Source organism: Acyrthosiphon pisum, chromosome A2, assembly GCF_005508785.2.
Source record: "Acyrthosiphon pisum isolate AL4f chromosome A2, pea_aphid_22Mar2018_4r6ur, whole genome shotgun sequence".
In the NCBI taxonomy this organism is placed as follows: Eukaryota; Metazoa; Arthropoda; class Insecta; order Hemiptera; family Aphididae; genus Acyrthosiphon; species Acyrthosiphon pisum.
Window position 1 is genome coordinate 5,030,057 of NC_042495.1, and position 20,840 is coordinate 5,050,896.

At 31.2% G+C, this 20,840-nt stretch overlaps 2 protein-coding genes across 2 annotated transcripts; both read left to right on the forward strand.

Annotated features, from left to right (window-relative positions):
• Positions 1-309: 309 nt before the first annotated feature.
• LOC103308722 (dual specificity protein phosphatase CDC14AB-like) lies at positions 310-10,422 on the forward strand. The gene is made up of 6 exons (XM_029490986.1): positions 310-654; positions 2,665-3,049; positions 3,285-3,424; positions 4,568-4,749; positions 10,183-10,275; positions 10,344-10,422. The coding sequence occupies exons 1-6, from the start codon at positions 310-312 to the stop codon at positions 10,420-10,422; spliced, it is 1,224 nt and encodes a 407-aa protein (XP_029346846.1).
• Positions 10,423-15,394: 4,972 nt separating this feature from the next.
• LOC100168195 (venom serine carboxypeptidase) lies at positions 15,395-18,347 on the forward strand. Its single transcript, XM_001948921.5, has 2 exons — positions 15,395-16,406; positions 17,361-18,347. Exons 1-2 carry the CDS (start codon positions 15,641-15,643, stop codon positions 18,005-18,007), a joined length of 1,413 nt encoding a protein of 470 aa, XP_001948956.1. The 5' UTR covers positions 15,395-15,640; the 3' UTR covers positions 18,008-18,347.
• Positions 18,348-20,840: the final 2,493 nt, after the last annotated feature.

Below are 20,840 nucleotides of genomic sequence, written 5' to 3' on the forward strand. Positions count from 1 at the left end.
TACTCTGGTGGAATTTATGATGATTGCGGTATTTGTATAAACTGCACTTAAACTGCATTTGTGTTCGAAGCGTTCAATGGCGCGGGATGTGGGTAAGGACCCGAGGGGCATGGAAATGTAATCATTCGACTTTTTCGTCTGAATCGTGTGCAGGAGATTGTCATCCTAAGTCTACTCCATTCCCCATTTGTAACTGTACGTGGGTCAGGTTAAAATAAGAATAAAATATTTTTATTTTGGATTATACACATATAATATAGTAAACGTATGTGATTGGCGTGATGGTTTCTAGAAAATAATAAATCTGACATGAACAAAATACGCAGAAATGTCTTGGGATCGGACATGTCTGAAACGAAGGACTTGCGTAGACTTACCACGATCATTCCAGATCGTCTGTACCTGGCGACGTATTCGACGCACCGCCGCCATCCGGACACACCCGGACTTCACTTCTTCAGCACCGACTACAATTACTGGGATGACGACTTGGCGCCCCACGAACCTCTAAACTTGGGCTGCTTGGTACAGTACATCCGTTATTTGAACGACAAAATGTACAACCGCCGGTACGTGTCGAAAGCTATTGTACATTACACTGTCGAAAATTCCAGAGAATATAACGACGCGGCGTTCCTCATCGGTGCTTATGCGGTAAAATCATAAATATTCTTGTATAGCCAGTGGCGTCGTTTGGGAGGGGGGCAGGCGTGGGAATTTGCCGCATCCTTGATTTTTATGAGCTGGTAAAATTTTCGGCACGATAGGTCTGCTCAGCTCATAGCGGGCCACTAGCCCAAAACTCATAATCGTAAATATCTAAATTTTTAAGAAACGTAGGAACATTAAAATAGTACAATATTAATGTTAATACTTAATATGCAACACTTTAACAGCTGGTTACTGAATGATGTATGTTGATATATTTATTACGACTTTCAAAAACAGAATTAAGATTAAAATATTAAACAACGTGTAATAGTTTAAATAATAAAAGGAAAGGTGTAACCCAACTTAAAGTCATAGCAAATGATTCAAAACAGAGAAAACTAAATTATCTATTAAACCAAGTGCTTCTCCAAACCTAAGTTGTAAGAATTGCAATAAATACAATTTCGATTATTATTTTCTAAGATTTAAACTATTTAAAGGATGATGTAATGTTGATTGAAGATAATTTTAAAGTGTCGTTGTTGCCAATCGAAAGTCTGAACTGACTACCAAGGATAATATATGAAGGTTTATAATATTTATGTCGTTACTATTTTGTATCTAAATATTTTGAAAAAAATATTTGTTTTGTTGTACATTGTGTTTGAAAAAATTAGTGTAGTGGCTATTATTAATATTTTTATTATGTTCACAAATAAAGGGAGGGCAAAGAAGAAAGAATTTACAAAGTTGAAAATTTGAGATTATTAAAGGGAGCAATAACTAATACTTTATGATACATTATAATGTTACATTATGATTTAATATATAGTGTCTAGGCGCTGGGCTCAAGTTCAATAAAAAAAAATTGAATTAATATAATTTAAATAGTATTGCTAGTGTATACTGTATAGTTATAATAATATTAAGACGTATATTATATGGCCCAAATCATTCGATGACAAGAAGGAACGAGTTTAAATTATTTGGTCACCTCAATATAGGCTACAACCACATGGACATGGCCAAGGAAGATCCTCATATTTTACACACGGAACACCCATTATGGTCTAGCACATATTGCACTATGTTTTATTAAATGCTATACTATACTATTTATATATTAAAATAAAAAAGTTAGTTTGTTTTAAGTTAAATAATATAGGGGAACTGGGGCATGATGAGTATACTGTATACGAGGTAAGATGGGACAGCGTTATTCCTCCATAATTATTAATAATAATATGTTTGAAAATTGGAACCTCTTTAAAATATTTTATGGAGGCAAGTTAGATGATTTTTGATAGTAATTTTATGATAACTGATTGATATTTCTTAATATCATTATTTTTTTATTTTCGTTTCAAAGGTCTTCGCTATTTTGAGGCAATTATAATGTATACGAATTACGAATACTATTCTAATATATTTAATATTTATATATTTCTGTAGTTTAGTATTATTATTAAATATTTATTAAGTGTTTAATAGTTTGGATTCAATTGAACATAATTAGTCTATCTGGGGCATAATAAGACGAATCATTTGGTGTTCTGTTAAGGTATTACTTAAGTCTGGCTATGAAATAAAATAGGTTTGTTTAATATTTATGTGTTTTTTTTGTAAAATTCTTATAAATAAGTTCCTATATTCTGTTGATATGACTGAGAAATATAACTATTGAACATTTGAATTTTGAATGGCTTACACTTACTCAATGACAACTGACGATGAGGTACACTCAAAACCTACAATTGTATAGTACAGCGCTCGTCGTGGTATTATTTAGAATTGTTGAATCAGAATACATATTATATTATAATCAATTTAGTACGCTTGAGGTTTTGTGGTGACATGAATATTTTTTCAAATTTATAGATACATAATATAAAAATTAAATTTAAAACGACGTCCTTTAAATACCTATAGGTACGTCCCTGGTCCCTGTAGATTTCAAAATGCACAAACACCACATAAATTAAAAATAATATGATTAACAAATTGATGTTGTAGATTGTCGTAAAACAAATGGACCCATTAACTATTCATTCGATACTGAAGAATAGCAACTATTGCGTTAACGGAGTGGATTCGATTTTCGGTCTAGGCAAGAACGATTATGGAATTAACTTACACGAATGTTTGAATGTCGTGTACAAAGCGATGAAGTACAGGATAGTAAACTTCAACGATTTCAATTTCCAAGAGTACGACAATCAGTGTCTTGACATGACATGGATAGTACCCGACAAGTTAGTCGCTTTCCGCGGTCCGATCGAATGCGACAACACTGCAGTGGGGCCGGGCCGAAACATTCTGCTGCAGAATTTCATTAAATACTTTAGGGAAAATAACGTCAAGACAGTGATCAGACTGAACGATACAGAATACAAAAGTTGTTGGTAAATATTTCAAATGATCGATGACCGTGATGTTTTAATTTATAATATAAACATTAAAATTATTACATCATACCTGAATAGTGAATATATTTTAATTCATTTTTAACAAAATCTTCAACATATTTTTTTTAAATCAATACCTTTATCGTAATGTTATAATAAATAATAATATTTTTAATCAATCATTTGCTATCAGGGATTCAACAAATATTATCGCATTATGATCTATAGATGGTTACAGGTTTTCAGCTGCCAATATTAATCATGTTGATTTATGTTTCAAAGATGGTTCGGCGCCAACTGTCGCGATTTTGAAAACGTTTCTACAAATTTCCGAACAGACACCTCACGCCATAGCAGTGCACTGCAAGGTAACATGATTAAACAATATTAACATAGTTTATATTATTATAATGTTTAACAAGAGCCATTAATATCCTCTTAAAAATATTAAATGATTTTGCATAATATTTTAAATAATTTTAAAGTAGGTACTTACGTCTTACTTACAATAATTATAACTATAAGCTATGACATTAGATGCAGATAGGTATTTAAACTATTTTTAGGTAGTTGGTTGGCATGTGATGACCCTTTATAAATTTTAACTTTAAATAAAATAATAATACATTTTAATATTTAAAGGGAAGCTGTTTGGGAGTTCTTGCCCCTACTGTTTTGATACCTTTGTTTTTATATGTATACAGTATACACACTAAAATATATCAAAGATTTCATAAAAGTAATGTGCTTCAAAAATTTAATTAAAAACTGTTCAAATACTTATTAAAAAGGGATTTATCGTTATTCTGGTCCAAGTGACTACCTAGGTACTACCTATATAACGATAACATATTGTGGAGATTTCGTGACACTAATAATTAATAAGTTGCTTTGGAATTCAGAATTTCTTTTCATTTAAACTTATGTACATATTTTTAATTATAAAAACCTTAAGAAGACGTCGCACACGTAGGTACGACATAGCAAATTTTCGTTTGCTAGTTTCAATAGGGTGTTGTCATTTTCGATATAAGAGTAATTATATTGGTAATTTACCTATTACCAAATTTTTAGGTATCAACATTACCCGTGTTTCCTAGTTTATTTTTTACGATATTTTAATTTTTAGTGAGTTACCAGTATGTAAAATATTAATATTATAAAATGCTCGTAACTCACTTAAAAATTAAAATATCGTAAAAAACCAACGAGAGAACATAGATAACGGTGTTACCTAAAAATTTGTTAATAGGTCAATTCACTCTAATATCAAAACTGACAGCACCCTATTGAAACTATCGAACGAAAATGTCCTATGTCGTTATGTCGTACGTGTGTAAGACGGAGACAACACATACGAGATGTGTTGTTGTCAGAGGAATTGCTGGTATCAAAAGATTAAAAACAGTGTTTCTGTGCGTGTTATATACTTATATTATGACCACGTATTATTGTATCTACATATAAATCAATGTGTAGTTGTAATACAAAAAAAAAATTAAAATATAAAGGCCGGTCTGGGAAGAACAGGAACGTTAATCGGGGCCTACCTGATACAGCACTATCGGATGACGGCATGCGAAGCAATCGCTTGGGTACGGTTGTGCCGTCCGAGATCCATAATCGTGAAATCGCAACAATCGTTTTTGGCGCGCAACGAAAGAATGTTGTGGAAAAAAGGAGATGCACTTCGGTAAGCGGCGCTTATAGCTATTTAGGTGCACTATAGGTTCCGTAATAATGAATTATCAATAAAAATATATCTGAGTGATCAGCTTTCGAACGAGGGCTGCTGCGTCACGGATATAAGTAGGTTGCTAAAAAGCCAAATGTGTTGTATCTCAAACATAAAATTTTACAAGAAAGCTGTTAGAAAAAAACTACAAGTCATGTTTAAATTGTTTTTTCGTTTAAGTACTGCAGTGGCGTCATTTCAGTTTTCAATAGAGCAGGTTTTGACCAGCCCGAATGGGTAAAAAAAAAACCGATCGCTTCGCTCGCAAACACATATTATATTTACTTACATTTTTTTATGGTATCCTTTTTACTAACTAGACAACGTCAACTATATCAATTAAAAGTCTACAAACTAGTATGGCGATATTTATTGATAAACTGCAAAAATATTAGTTGTTTATTTAAGGATAACATATTCTTTTTTTAATTTTTGAAAATATTTCAGCTCTGCCATCTATATAAATCAATTTTATTTTACCTGATTCATCACTTATAGCCTATACTCTGTTGGTATAGGTACCTACGATATATTTACAAATTAATATTATTTTTTTTACTGATTCAATTATTGTCTGTTTATTAAACATACCAGAAATTGTTTTCGATTCTTGAGTGGTTCGCGGTAATTTCATATTTTTAGCCGCACTACCCATTCATTTATTTTTTTAAGTCATATTTTGTCCAAATTAAAATATTATTGTAAACACGCGTTACGAAAAAATAAATTTTAATTTATGTAGAATAAGATAGGTACCTTTTCAACTAAATTAACACAAAATAATTGAATAGTTTAAGATACACGACTGTCGCAAGTTAACTGCAGTTCATGAACTCTAAAGTTTGGGATCAATGAAATTAATAAGAATGCCAATTGGTATTAATTTTAGATTTTAGAAATAAAACTATACGGGATTAGGATACTCATTATTATTATTGTTGTACACATATTTGCTTACAAGACACTCTCACACAAACATACCTAAAATGTATACCTACGTCCCCGCGCATACGTCTAAATATAAAAATATTCCAGCTATCAATTATAATTAGTAAAAATGTATCATTGTGACAAAAATTTCTTAATGCATAGTATAAATATAATATTTTCTGAAAATATTATAAAATAGGCATGTTTTTACAGTAATAAAATATAATAATGGTAAAACGGTAACAACTGGGCACCGGCCCATCGGACCTCTTTTAAAATCAGACAGGGGCAAATTCCCACCTTGCCCCCCCCCCCCCAAATGATGCCACTGAGGTACTACCTATATTGACTTAAGTATATTTGTATAAGCTTATACTAGCATACTAGTATGCTTTAAAATGTTTAAAATATTTTATTCTCTAATCAATAATGACCTACAATAAATGAAATTTTATTTTAATAATTCATATAGGTACATTCAGTTTTGACGAACTTGCTGAAAATGCTTGATTTCTTATTTTATAAAAATTTAAAATAGTTTTAAATTAGTCTTAGATAGGTAATGATAAATTCTTATTCTAATTTTTTTTGAGTTTATCTGTTTATCTGATAATAAAATGGTTGCTTATTTATTTTTTGCTTCCCCTCCAATTCAAAAATCCTGGCTACGTTACTGCGTATCTACGTATAAGATATAATACAGGTGCTAACGCCAGATGTTAGCAAAAATGTATTAAGATAAAAGTATATATTATGTTTTATGGTGTATGATAATTTTAGTCTCCCTCCATAAAACTAAGTCAAATACACCACTGACCTATAGGTACCTATGCATATTTTATGATCCTCATATAATACATTTAATATTATTATATTAGATCTTTATTGTTTTCAGAAAAGAAAAGTATGGTAACGCATCCAAACTGACGTATTGCACTCTGGGGATATACAGCGCCAATTGCCAGAAAAAAATCGACATATCGCCAACGGCCTACTTTTAAAAGCGTGCCTCTGCAGTGACGTGGTGTCAACTAAATGTATACCGCATATATATATTTACTGACACAGAAAATATCATGATCGTTGATCTTTATTGATACCTACTCATAATAGCGCAACCACGGAGGACATAAGATCATATGCGCCCATTAATTTATTATATTATATAATTTTATGTATTGTGTTCCTAGTTTTCCACAAATCTACAATTTTACCTACTGCGTAGTTCTCAAAAATATTTTTTCCACGCTGTCATATTTTTTTTTACATTTTAATTTGTTAAATAATCTTTTCAGACTTATATATAGTTATAAATAGAAACAATACACTTTACAATAATATAATATAACATATATTTATTATTTACATTTTATGCCAGTGTTAATAAATAATAATTTGCATGCATACCATTTAAATATACAAATTAAAACTATATACTAAACCTTATATATTATATTATATAAGTACGTTGTACGTTAATCAAGATGACTATTTAATCTTAATACCTATGTAATTATTGTATTTTGTTCTCGTAATGGAAATACAGTATAGGTAACTTTAGCACGATAAGAGATAAAATATAGTGAAATGTGAATGCTTAAATTATGTAAATGTATAATTATTAGAGAGTTTTTTTTTCAGTGGTAATGAAAATTGTATGTTTATTTTCCAGGTGCAGATTTTAAACAAAGCTGGACAAGTTAGTTATTTGTTTCAACTAGTATAATATAAAAGTTAAAATATCTAAGTTAGTTTTTGAAATTTTATAAATTGTTAATTTAATTAATCGATAAAAATATAATAACTTATTACTTAGGTTAGAATAAGAGTTAGAAGTTAGTTTTTTTATAGTTTAAAATATAATTAAAACCCATTTTTTTCAAATATAAAGTACCTATAGATATATAGAATATACCCACATAGGTATTACATTAAAATATTAAATTAATATTCATTCAACTAAAATTATTAGTGATGAATGATGATTGGCAAAGATGATCAAGCACAGACGACTGTGGTTTCAAGTATTACTTATTCCTTATTTTTTATCCTCCTTGGTTATTAATTATTATAATTTATATTAATATAAATTTCTTGTAAATAATCAATAGGAATATTACTATTATTAGCACATCTAGAGTATAGATATTGGATACACCACAACGATTGCCCTAAGGAATTTTAAGCTGCACATCATATTTTTTTAGCACATGGGTGTCGGGTGACATAAATTTTGCTTAAAATTGCCACTGAGCGCAAGCTTTGATAGGTACCTACATCATATTATACTAACATAATATATATTTAGGCATAATTTTTCCGCTACCAACACATGGTTTTATTTTTTGATTTGCGTAACTGTCATCAGTCATCAACTTTTAGGGCAGTAAAAATACTTTTTAACTACTACAGTTGTTTTTGATAACAAATTGGATAAAGTTAGTACTTTGAAAAATAATTGAGGAAAAAAAATTAAACTATTTTTACGCAAAACGAGTTTTAGACAAATTTATTTTTTAATAGCAATTCAAATATGAATATCTTTAAAAACTTTTCATCAAATATTAATTACATTAGCATTTTCTAAAATCTGGACTAGGTATACGATCAAATATTTGTTTGTGAGTAAAAAAGCTTGAAAATGTTCGACAAGGTTCCTCAGAGTTATTTCTTGTAGGTAATGCAATAAAAAAATATCGAAAATACATAATATTCACAATTCGTATGTATAAGAATTTAAAGTTAAAATTACATTAAACAATCTTTCATAATACACAAATTCAGAATTCAAATCATACAATAAATACATCATATAGGTTCCTACGCGGCCACGCGTCTTCGCTCAGAATCATTTTTCGTACCTGTACAATGATATATTATATTATGTACCTACATTGTACACCATTAATAATTTTATGGAATTAGGTTTTATACCATAAATATATATAATTTAATAAACAATTAAATTATACAATTTAGAAAATATATACAATTATACAATACGACTAATATTGCTCGTCTCATTATCTTAATAATTATTTATATCATAATAATATATATTTAGCTTTGAATTGCCTATACAAGGCACCGTGTCATCGTTATAGACAGCACGCATGAATACATATAAAATATATGATATGATATTTTAAATTGAAAACGAATAGGCAGCATATAACTAAAAAGTGAATTTTATAAAAAAATAATACATTTATAAATTCATATCATAATGACTTACGCAATTTAAAAACAAATCAGAGATTTGTATTTGTACAGCACAATTGCACCTATTTAATTAAATTCAATAATTAATCCATAACATTTTCCAATAAATTAATACGAAGGTACCGTCAAAATTACAAGCCTCGTGTCATCATTGTTTAGGCTTTACGTTGATCAGTCAGTGAATCAGTCAAGAAACATTCAATTATATTATAATATATAGTTATTCCGCACGGCTTGTGATATGCAAGCAGTATATTATCATTATGTAGGCAATAGGCATATATATATCGGTACTAGGTAGCATGTACCCCGCTATGTGCGTATGTAAGTGTATATTATATATATATATATATAGAATACAGAAGATAACTGTCCTCCATGCATATCGTTGCCTGTAAAAAACGCATGTATTTTCTGGTCGATTTTCCTAAATTTTTCTTTCGTACAAACCTTGTCCTAACAATATTACGAACACAAAAAAAAATTCAGCCAAATCGGTCAAGCCTTCTTTTAGTTTTAACCAGACTAATAAACAGCTTTTGATTTTTATTAATATAGAAGATAATAATTTGCTTTTAGAATTTCTTATGCATTGATAAGAAGTAAGAAAATCTAGCTGAAATATTGATTATGAAGAATTTTATTGGTAGAGATGATTTTGACATAGATGCTATTGAACGTATCTGAAATTTGAATTTTAACAAACTAGTTTATCCTATAATGTATAATAAATTATACACACGCTCATACAAGTAGCACTTATACTATTCCTGAAAGTTCTGCTTTATGAGGAACATCTAGGAAAACTTAAGACCCTCCCTCACCATCCCATCCCCTTCATGAAACGTGAAGATGTTTCATTTTAATGTATGAAATGCGTTTAAACAAAACAATCTCTTACACCAAAAACCTATAAGTTGTTCACGTAGTGTAATGTCACCTGTGGGAGGGGGTGACAGCTGACCAAGAGCTTTTTGTTGTGATTTGTTGTGATTTTCATATTTTCTTTACCCTACTTTATATTCTTGGTCAGTGTTCACCTTTAACAATGTTATCTCTAATAACACGTCTAAGTGACAGCCTGCCGTGGCTTTTCATTGCTCGCATGAGCACCTACTCAATGGTCCTATCTGACCAGATACCACACCAGCATTTATCGGATATACAACCTTGAAGTTAAGAATGAAATTCACTGATACGATTTTTTAAATAGGTTATTGATGTATGTGCACTAAAAAGTGATCTTGAACAATTTCCACTAGGCGATGTGACGATAGTTGGAGAAAGAGGAATAACTAGTGGAGGACAAAGAGCTAGAATTAATTTGGCGAGGTAAATATTAACTAAATAGAAAGCAACCCATAATAATCTATTTAATAATTCTAAAAGATTTATTTCAGAGCTGTGTACAAACAAGCAGATATTTACTTACTTTATGATCCCCATTCCGCTGTTGATTTTAGAGTTGGCAAGCATTAATTTAATAAATTAATTTTATGTATACCTACACTTAAAATTGTTCTAATTGTTTAAACACATATAAGAATATTTTTTTTGATTAATAGGTTACCTAAAAGCAGTGTTGTAGCCAGGATTTTTTTCGAGGGGGGGGGCTAATCAACTTTTACACTTTTACACATTAAATAGGTACATACTAGCACAGATAGATAGCTAAAAAGTGTTAATACTTATAGGTACAGTGGCGTGCTGAGGGGTGGGGAGGTTAGGGGTTATATCCCCCCCTATTGTCTTTTTTTGCCAACATACAGTTATTAGTTATTACAGCTGTTTAAAGTCATTATTTTTTTATTAATTATTAATTTTATTCGTTAAGTCAACAAGCTTGAAATTTAATACGAGGTTCTTAATATATTCTTACGATAGCCGTTGAAAAATATATAAATAGAGTAACATTTTTTTTTTATAAGCATTTAGTTCGAATTTTGACCAATTACGAAAAATCACGAAAATGTGCAAATTATTTTAATTTTATTTTTAAATCTAACTATCTAACTATCTAAGATTTGATAATTCAATACAAGATTCCTCATAAGTTTGTCTACCTTGATCAAAAAAAAAATGTTTACCGCAAAGTCAAATAAAATTTTTATGAGCGTTTGCAGTTCAAATTTTAACATCATTGGATATTCATTTGATTTCTCATGTAGCGATTTTCTTATATTGTATTTTTTTTTATATTTTATTATATAACAATACATTTTTATTTGTTTGGTTAAAAAGCATTAAAATATAATACACGGCCCCTAATATATTTTTACAATAGCAGTTGAAAAATATTAAAAATACATATGCACAATTTTTTTATAAATATTTAAAGTTTTAATTTCGACAAAATGTATCAAGCTTGAAATTTAAAATGCGGGTAAGTGGATTTCACTCTGCTGTATAGTAGGTAACAAGTGGGTCAATGTATAATGGATTGTAGTAAACTTGAATTCAATGATATATGATAATTTGTATCCAGGATAAAAAAATAAATAAAAACCATTGTAAAACCATTAGCTTCTAAAATGATTTAGTAGTTAAAAATGTACCTATATATATTAATAACAACAATATAAATATAATATACAGTATCCTAGGCTGCCAAACCGTCTCTGCTCAGAACCGTTTTTTGCACACATGATATATGTCATTGAATTTAAATTTACAGTCATCCGATTGTAGCCTACTGTACAGCAGAGCGACTTTCACTTATCCGCTTTCTTTTGTTTATTTTTTTTAAGAAAATGGTGTCTCCCCATTTAAAATTCCTGGGCACGCCACTGTATAGGTAGTACATTTTTAAATATTTTAAATACAATTTAAGACTTTTTGAGCGACTATCATTGACCATCCCCCAACCCCTGTCTACGCCACTGCCTAAAAGCAAAAACATGTATTCTTATTACACACTAAGTATACAATATTTATCTGACGTTGATCAAATCGTTCTAATGGATAATTTTAGTATATAGATGTATAATCTTTGGATTCTGGATAATATAATAACAACAATAGTGTATTAACCTTAAATCTATGTTGTTTATATTTATTTTTACGGTAATATAGAAACTGAAAGACCTTATCAAGATCTAAAAACCTCCAGTTATGACATTGCAAAATTACTTGGATTTTCAGAGGATACTAATATTGAAACAACTATATTGGTAGTATACAAAATAATTAACACTATATAGAATAAATGCATGCCAGGTATTATAATGACGACCCGGCGCCTTACATAGGCAATTTGAAGATTTAAAATATTAAATAATATTTTAAAGAATATTATAAAAGAGTTATGATATAAATTAATACTTATTAAGAGCATTTATTATACATTTTAAATTTAAATAATCACATAAAGGATGTTGTTCAAATTTTAAATGTCAGAACTTAATAAATATTATAACAACTGTTGTTTCTTGTTCTACATTTCACATAAAAACGAATTTTAAATCAAATATCACAACTAGCAATACGTCAATACCTACATATTTATTTTATTATTTTAGTAGGTAGGTACATACATTTGATGGAATTTTGATTATAACATTTAACTTATATATGTGATTAATCGTCGTTATTCACTAATAACATGATTTTCTATAAAAAAAACATTCAGTTGTACAGTATTGAATATATAGGAATATTCAAGGTTTGAGGTTAAGTTGCAGGTTATTGATTTATCGTACTGAAGTCTTATTTTCTTTAGAAACACTCTGGCAATGATGGTTATAGACTATTATAGCACAAACGTATGGCTACTAAAAGCCATGAGCGTCGTTCGCACCACGCTCAGTGTAAATAATTGTCTGTCCGTGTATTAAAAATGTCGGGCGTGAATATACTGACCAGTATCAATCACATAACTGTACCTATTGTGTGTCAAATTTTCATGTGATATTATGTGATAAAAGTTTGGTTTGTGAATACTGCTCTGTTTATAGATTTATAGTTCTGATGTGTATGAATAAATATTATGTTTTATAATCCTTTTTAGGGAGCAAATGGGATTTTAGTTTAATATCAACTACCTACTCACCGCTTATTTTTTGAACTGAATACCTGATAACGATAATATTCTAATATATACGTAAAACCTGTTACATTTAAAATATTATTTATAAAATAAACCAATTATTTTAAAATGTGCACCATAGATTTAAATCACTTGATTTATTGGTATAGGTACATTATATATTATAAACTAGCTACATGCTCAGTGAGGCCCATCATACATTGTACACTATATTGTGCAATATGTTATTTATGTAATATTCTTGTATTTTGTAAATAAATAAATAATAATAATAATAAACCGAGCTTACCCGGGAAAAAATTTACAAAATATATAAAATACGGCGAATATAATTATAGGCGCATGTCGTTTTTAGCGTACATGACTTTATGAACTAATTCGACCGAGATGGGCAATCAGCCTGTGGCACTTTGTACATTTTCAAACGTGGTTATAACTACTCTGTACACTTACCTGGTAGAACAATGTCTGAGATTGTTGTTTAAATCGATTGAGCAATTAAAATGCATGCAATGCTTTAAAAAAAAAGGTAGGAATATGGTTACCGCTCTGCTGTAAATGTAAGTGTCGTGTGGGTAACTGTAATGGATGTATTGAATTTGAACTCAATGATATAAAATTGAAGGAATCTTTTCATAGTTAAAATTGACGTATTTTATTTTATTTTATTTTTTTTTATCAACGTATTGCCAATTAAATAAACGGTAAAGTCCAGTTTAAGACGTCTCATTCAGCTCCTTCTACTTTAAAAATATCTAAGTAACAATATAATCTTAGTAAAAGCTAATGGCCCATATCGAACGTTTTCTGAAAATTATGATTTAGCACCCCCCCCCCCCCCCCCCACCCCCAACCACCACCACACACACAAACCACTTCTGAATTGGTACTTGAACTTAGTTTAGTAAATATAAGCTTTATACTGTATAACACAGTTTTACCCGGTAAAAATGTTCATCAAGCTATTAGTTATTACTAAATCTATATCTAGATCTATACTGCTATATAAAGAGGAGTCATTAGTAACCGTTGTCGAAATTAATCTCTGGAACTACAGAACCGATTTCGAAAATTCTTTCACCAATAGAAAGCTACGTTCTTTGTGAGTGTCATAGGCTAATTTAAAAAGGGAATTGATCACTCCCGGTAGGTGCTAAAACAGGAATTTTGAGATTTACGATAGAAATGTTTGTTTATTAATGGTTGCTATGGGTTAGGTATAGAAGTTGAGAATAATATTTATTTATTATTATTTTTTTTTTAATTTGAATATTAATGAAGCGTTTCATCAGTCAAAATTACGATCAGACGAGTACATCCGCTTGCGTAACGCCATCTCTACTAAAGGAGACGTGGCCAACATTGGTCGTTTGACTGTTCTTTCAGCCCATTCTTCTTTTTGTTTATATAAAAATGAATGTTTGTGTGTAGATTAGACCTCCGGGTAGAAAATAGGATAATTTAAAAAGGGTTAAATTTGTTTTTTTAATTCATTAGATTTTAGTATACGGTTGGGTTAGAATTTTGTATTAATTGATTATATTAATCCACCGTAGGTGGAATTAAGTAAGAACGATAAACTTAGTATAACTTTGGTCTTTGGTAGTTGGTACTCTAGAGTTAAATCATATAATTACGTACAAACAGCACGGGGTCCGCGATCTACCGCAGGTAGATTGCCTACCTGATAATATACTGTTGCGAATCAGAATTTTTATTCCGGTCAACGGAAAAGTTAAGATAAGTTTTAAACACCATACTCCGAATATTAAATAACGAATTGAACAAAGCTTAAGTCATAAAGAGTTAGTACATTAAACGGACAACGAAGTGCACTGGATCAGCTAGTATTATAATAAATTGTTGCTATATTACCAACTCCTCCAAGTAATATAAGTTATAAACCCACAATGTTTTTAATTATATAAGGAGTAAAAATAAATTTTTGAAAACAAAGTTAGGTAATAGATATAGGTATAAATAATACATATTATTATTATAAAAGTGTAGGTATGTCTAATTTATGAGTCATATATCATACTTCGACTGATAGCGTAGCGTGGCGGTGTCTACATGACGGCATAGATTATTCTAAGCTATTATCGCTGCGTGTATAAATTGTAACAGTGCATGCACAGACGAGGTAGGTCGTCTTAATAGAGTGACCTCTACCTCCACCATATTATATAGGACATAGGTTGTAGGTACATATTTATATTATATGGGTACATCTTCAAATAATACGTTGTTCGGCGGCGGCGGTCTAATCTACAGTGTAATAATAATTGAATACCTACAATAATATTAAATAGGTTCACATCAATGTAATATTATAATAATATGATCAGTTCAAATAATATATTATTATAATAATGTGATCATTTAAAATAGATTATTTTATCGTGTTCGCGTTTTATCGGTTTTCACTTTTCAGTCGGCTGCCGAGTTCCGACGAGATTGAACGTTGTCGTTCCTGCAGTGGCGATAATAATAATAATTCACGTCTTGAGCCGAGCCGAATTCAGAATTCAGATCGCGTAGTCAGATCATCCTATAATGTTATTATAAATATTATATAATATTGTATACAGCTTGTTCACTGAAACAAGACGTGTTTTTGATACCTAATAAATAGTCTGGTCTCTAGTCACGATGCGTTTAGTGGCGGCGATGTTAGCGTCACCGGTGCTGGCCGCGGTCCTCTGCTTGTTCGTCTGCAGTCAGACAATCGTGGCGATGGCACCTGGTGGCGGCAGTAGCGATGGAGCCCTATACTTGACGCCCCTGATACAGGCAGGCCGGATCAAGGAGGCGCGGGCCGCGTGCAATGTGAAACCCCCGACGGCGGCTGTCGAGAGCTACTCCGGTTACCTGACTGTGGACGAGAAGCACGGTTCCAACATGTTCTTTTGGTTCTTCCCGGCAATGAGCGGCGCCCCGGACGCACCCGTCATGCTGTGGCTGCAAGGAGGCCCGGGTGCGTCCAGTCTCTACGCCTTGTTCAACGAGCACGGCCCGTTCTCGCTAGCCAAGACCCATGGTCTCAAGCTGCGCAACCACACGTGGGTAGCCACACACTCAGTGATATACCTGGACAACCCGGTGGGCACAGGGTACAGCTTCACCGCAGACGACGAAGGTTACAGCGTCAACCAGGCATCCGTCGGTCGCAACGTGTACAATGCCTTGGTACAGTTCTTCACGCTGTTCCACGAGTACCAGAACAACGATTTCTACGTGACCGGCGAATCGTATGCGGGCAAGTATGTACCAGCCGTGTCATACTTCATCCACCTCAACAACCCCGGGGCCAAGGTCAAGATCAACCTCAAGGGGCTGGCCATCGGCAACGGTTTGGTTGACCCCATCAACCAGTTGGTGTACAGTGAATACCTGTATCAGCACGGGTTCGTCGATGGTAACTTTATTTATATCAAATAGCCATTAGTTATGTGGGTACTACGTAATTATTAGGGCTGAGAATTCGATGCACTGTAGAAAACCTTAAAAAATGCATTTAAGATGTTAAAAATAGATCAAACTTTTAAATATATAAAAAGTATCGAGGCTTATTGAAAAATAAAAGATCAAAACCCAATAAACCATATAACATATAATATGTTTTTAATTAAAAACAAAAAAAAGCGGGTAAGTGGATGTCACTCTGCTGTACAGTAAGTTATAAGTGGGTCAATGCATAATGGATTGTATTTAACTTGAATTCAATGATATAATATCATTGTATAAGACAAACGATTCTGAGGGGAGACAGTTTGTCAGTCTAGATATTTTATATTGTTATTATTTATTTTATCATGTAAGTTGAATTAATATTATAATATTATAATTTTTTATTCGTTTCTATTGTGATATACAAAGCGTTAGAAATTAAAATCCCATTTTTAGCGTTTTTTCGTAATTATTCGATGGTTTTTCCCGTGGCATTAAATAACTATTGAGAAAATCGAAAAATCAACCTCTCTAAAGTACCATCTTGATCCAATTTGCTAAAAGATAAGGTACTATATGTTGAAATCGAAGCACTTCTTCTGGTAGAAACTTTGTATACAGGATATAAAAAAAAAAAAAAATAAACACCACTGTAAAACCAATAGCTTCCTCGCTCCGCTCAGAATCTAAAATTACCTAAACAACGCAAATAATTAAAGATTCACTAACATTAAGTTCATTGTTACATAATTCATACTGTACGCTAGAAAAACTATGCCAAAATAATATGGTATAAGTTTAAAAAAAGTCTACAAATTCACAGCCCCATTCATTATCGTGACGTGACTATATGACGATTATTAACATGGCGTTACTGTTACTTGTATTATAATATTATTAATTATATAATATTTCGTCATAGAGTACGGTAAACAAGAGATGGAAGAGCTGGAGAGCACGGCCCGTGTCCAAATCCTCCGCAATGACTTCCAAGGCGCTTTCCGGTCTTTCGACAAACTTATACTGAACAGCGACATCTATCCATATCCGTCACTGTTCCAGAACCTGACTGGCATGCAATACCAATTCAACATGCTGTGGGACCGAGACCCGACGCCGTACGGTGACTGGGTTAAGTACGTGCAAGAGCCGTTCATGCGGGAAGTACTGCACGTGGGCCAGCGGCCGCTAAACAACGGCGCGCTGGTCGAACGCCACCTGGCCAATGACATGATGCAGTCGGTGGGCTCGTGGCTGGCCACCCTGCTGGACGCCGGCCAGTACCGAGTTCTGTTGTACTCCGGACAGCTGGACATCATCGTACCTTACCGGGGCACGATGAACATGGCGCAGTCACTGAAGTGGTCGGGTGCGGAAAGATTCCATAACGCGACACGAACCATTTGGCGGGTGGGCCACGAGAACGCGACCGTCGTGGCTGGTTACGCGACCACGTCCGGTCCGCTGACCGTGTTGCTGGTCAGGGACGCCGGTCACATGGTACCGGCAGACCAGCCAATCTGGGGCCTGGACCTGATCAACCGATTCACTACTGGCAAACCGTTTTGACCGAACAACAAGTCCGACGAGTTCTTGACAATAATAATATTATAATATCTTATGTTGTTTTATGTTCCCACAATAATTAATGTTATGCATTTAATCGTTGAGGCTAGAATATTTGTATACCTATTTAAATTTTAATTGGCATTAGGTGCCGATAAATATATGTTGTTTACTGTTATCAATTAGGCCTTATAATTACTTGGTGGTCGGGTGGTCCAGAATTCGACATTCACCTACCGTTACGTTTGTATTTAATTTATTCAAATTTTAAAAATGCCAACGTTGTGTGCAGCGTTTGAGTGTTTGAACAAGACAACCAATAAAAACCTTTCGTTTTATCTTTTTCCCAAAGTTTAATTCTGTTATTGTGATTACTGGTAAATATAATAATACTTGGTATTATCAAGGTGTATTGAATAATACATGTGTATATCAAGGTGTATTGATATCAATAGTGATAAGTGATAACGTTGATTTTGATATTTATTAATTATTTCGTTATGAGTTTGATAAGTATTGTATTCTAAACTTTAATATTATTCTAAATTTTTATTTATTACGATTTTTCTTTTCAGTTTAGTAACTCGTTAATTGTTTAGTTGAAAATCAAAGTCGTTTAATATTTGATGTATATAATTAATAATTCGTCGATGAGATCTTCTTTAAAATAAAATAATAATGACATTACGCATACTGTAAAGAATATATTACTAGATGTGCCTAGGTGGCGTATATTCTACTGTTGTGAACTACTTGTTAAATTTTTCAAATACATTATGTAAGTATTTTGTTTTTAATCATAGATTTGAAACTAATTTTTACTGGTTTAATTGTTCAGGTTGTCGATTCCAAATGATATGCAAGACCAACCAAGGTATCAAAAACCAAATTTTGATCAACAAAATATGCAAAATAATGTTCCTCCGAGATTTGATCCTGAGTAATATTTTTTAGTATTTATGAAGTTACATATTTTAATTTTAATTGTTTAATGTGTAGGATTGCTACACCGTTATATGATATAAATGATTTGTATCAAAATGCTCAATGTTTTCAAAATGATCCCGAAGTTTACAATAAAAAAAGCAATAAAGCAAAACGAAATTCAAAAGTATGTACCTAATGAGTGCTTTAGTTTTTAATTCTGCAGAAATTATTAAATATTTAAATTTATATTAATAATAGTAATACAAATATCTACTAGTGTTGTATGTGATCTACTAGAAAAAAACACTAGTGTGTAATCTACCAACTTAAGTGATATATGGGCAAATATCTTACAGTTTTATGGTACAATCAAAAGATATGTGAAACAACTTTTTTTCTTTGTGGTATGATACTATTAAATTTTAAAGAGTTTTTTTATTTCTTTTACTATATTTGTTAATTGCTGGCCGACCACATACTACATTCATAAATTTACCAGTAGGACTGCATACTATAATATGACAGTCACAATTGTATTTTATAAAAATTATTTTTTATGTAGTACAATCTAAATTTTAAACGTATTATGCTCTAAACTCTTTAAGAGCTGTCAGCGGCACTATTTGTTTTCTCTCTCTGACTCACACGCAACATAGACAAAATGCATTTATGCAAAATCATTTTTTCTATGTGTTTAAGTAATCTTAGAGCAAAGTCACCCATGACAAAAAAAAAAAAGAGAATAATACAATTGAGGGAATGACATATCGATTTGTCTAAATATTGTCATAAAACAATTTAAACATCATTTAAATTTACAACATTTATTTATTTATTTTGAAAGTGGAATACAAAGTCAAATAATAATAAAATATAAAATCGATATGTCATTCCCTCAAAAATATTATTCTCTATCTTTTTTGTAATAGGTGACTTTACTCTAAGATTGCTTAAACGCATAGAAAAAATGATTTTGCGTAAATGCATTTTGTCTATATAGCGCGTGGGCCAGAGAGAGAAAACAAATAGTGCGCTGACATCCTCTTAAAGATTAAAGGTAATAATTATAAGCATAACCAACATAATCAACATTTTAGATATTGTTAGATGCTTAATTATTGTAACTAATAACAATTTTTATAATTTTTATTTTGTTCAAATGGTCCTTGAATACTCATCTCATGCTGTAATTAAAGTATTACTTTTTTATGAAAACTTATGTGTTATAGAAATAATTGTGATTTGTAATATAAAATAAGTATTAAAATATTGATTATGATAACCTTAAATATTTTTTAAAAAAATAAGGTGTTCAAATGAAAATTGATAGGGGGTCTGTGATTTCTAAAAGTCTTCCATCACTCATCAGTGGTTTGTGATCACCAACAATTTAAGAATCGTTGGTATAGACCAGCGGTCCTTAACCTTTTGTTGATCATGGACCCCTGATAAAAGATTTTTAGAAATCGTGGACCTTCTTACCAAATTTTTTGAATACCTTTTTTTTTACAAAACATCGCATGTTATCATAACCAAAATTATAATAATTATTTTATATTATAAATTGCATAAGTAGACATTACAAAACATACAAATTTATATGTATTTTTATTACAATCATTTTTTATATAAATGTAATATAAAACTATAATTGAGTACGATCGATCAACTCCACTTAGTGGCAATGAATAATATAAGACTGCCAAAACTATAGTGCTGTACGCATGTATATTTCATATGAACAAGAAAAACTGATTACTTAATAAATATTAATAAAAGAATTATTTAGTATAGAATCTACATATAATATATGAAAAAAAAAAAAATATAATCCAATAATATTGTAATAATGCACTCATGTCACTTATTGATGTTTATTATATTTAAGGCTGCCACAGATCCCCGACAT

Bases quoted from the DNA above. Each gene is read 5' to 3' on its own strand.
- LOC100168195 (XM_001948921.5), top strand. From the start codon at position 15,641: ATGCGTTTAGTGGCGGCGATGTTAGCGTCACCGGTGCTGGCCGCGGTC. The intron at 16,407-17,360 runs GTAACTTTATTT...ATTTCGTCATAG, and splicing joins TCAGCACGGGTTCGTCGATG to AGTACGGTAAACAAGAGATG.
- LOC103308722 (XM_029490986.1), top strand. From the start codon at position 310: ATGAACAAAATACGCAGAAATGTCTTGGGATCGGACATGTCTGAAACG. The intron at 655-2,664 runs GTAAAATCATAA...TTGATGTTGTAG, and splicing joins TCCTCATCGGTGCTTATGCG to ATTGTCGTAAAACAAATGGA. The intron at 3,425-4,567 runs GTAACATGATTA...TAAAATATAAAG, and splicing joins CCATAGCAGTGCACTGCAAG to GCCGGTCTGGGAAGAACAGG.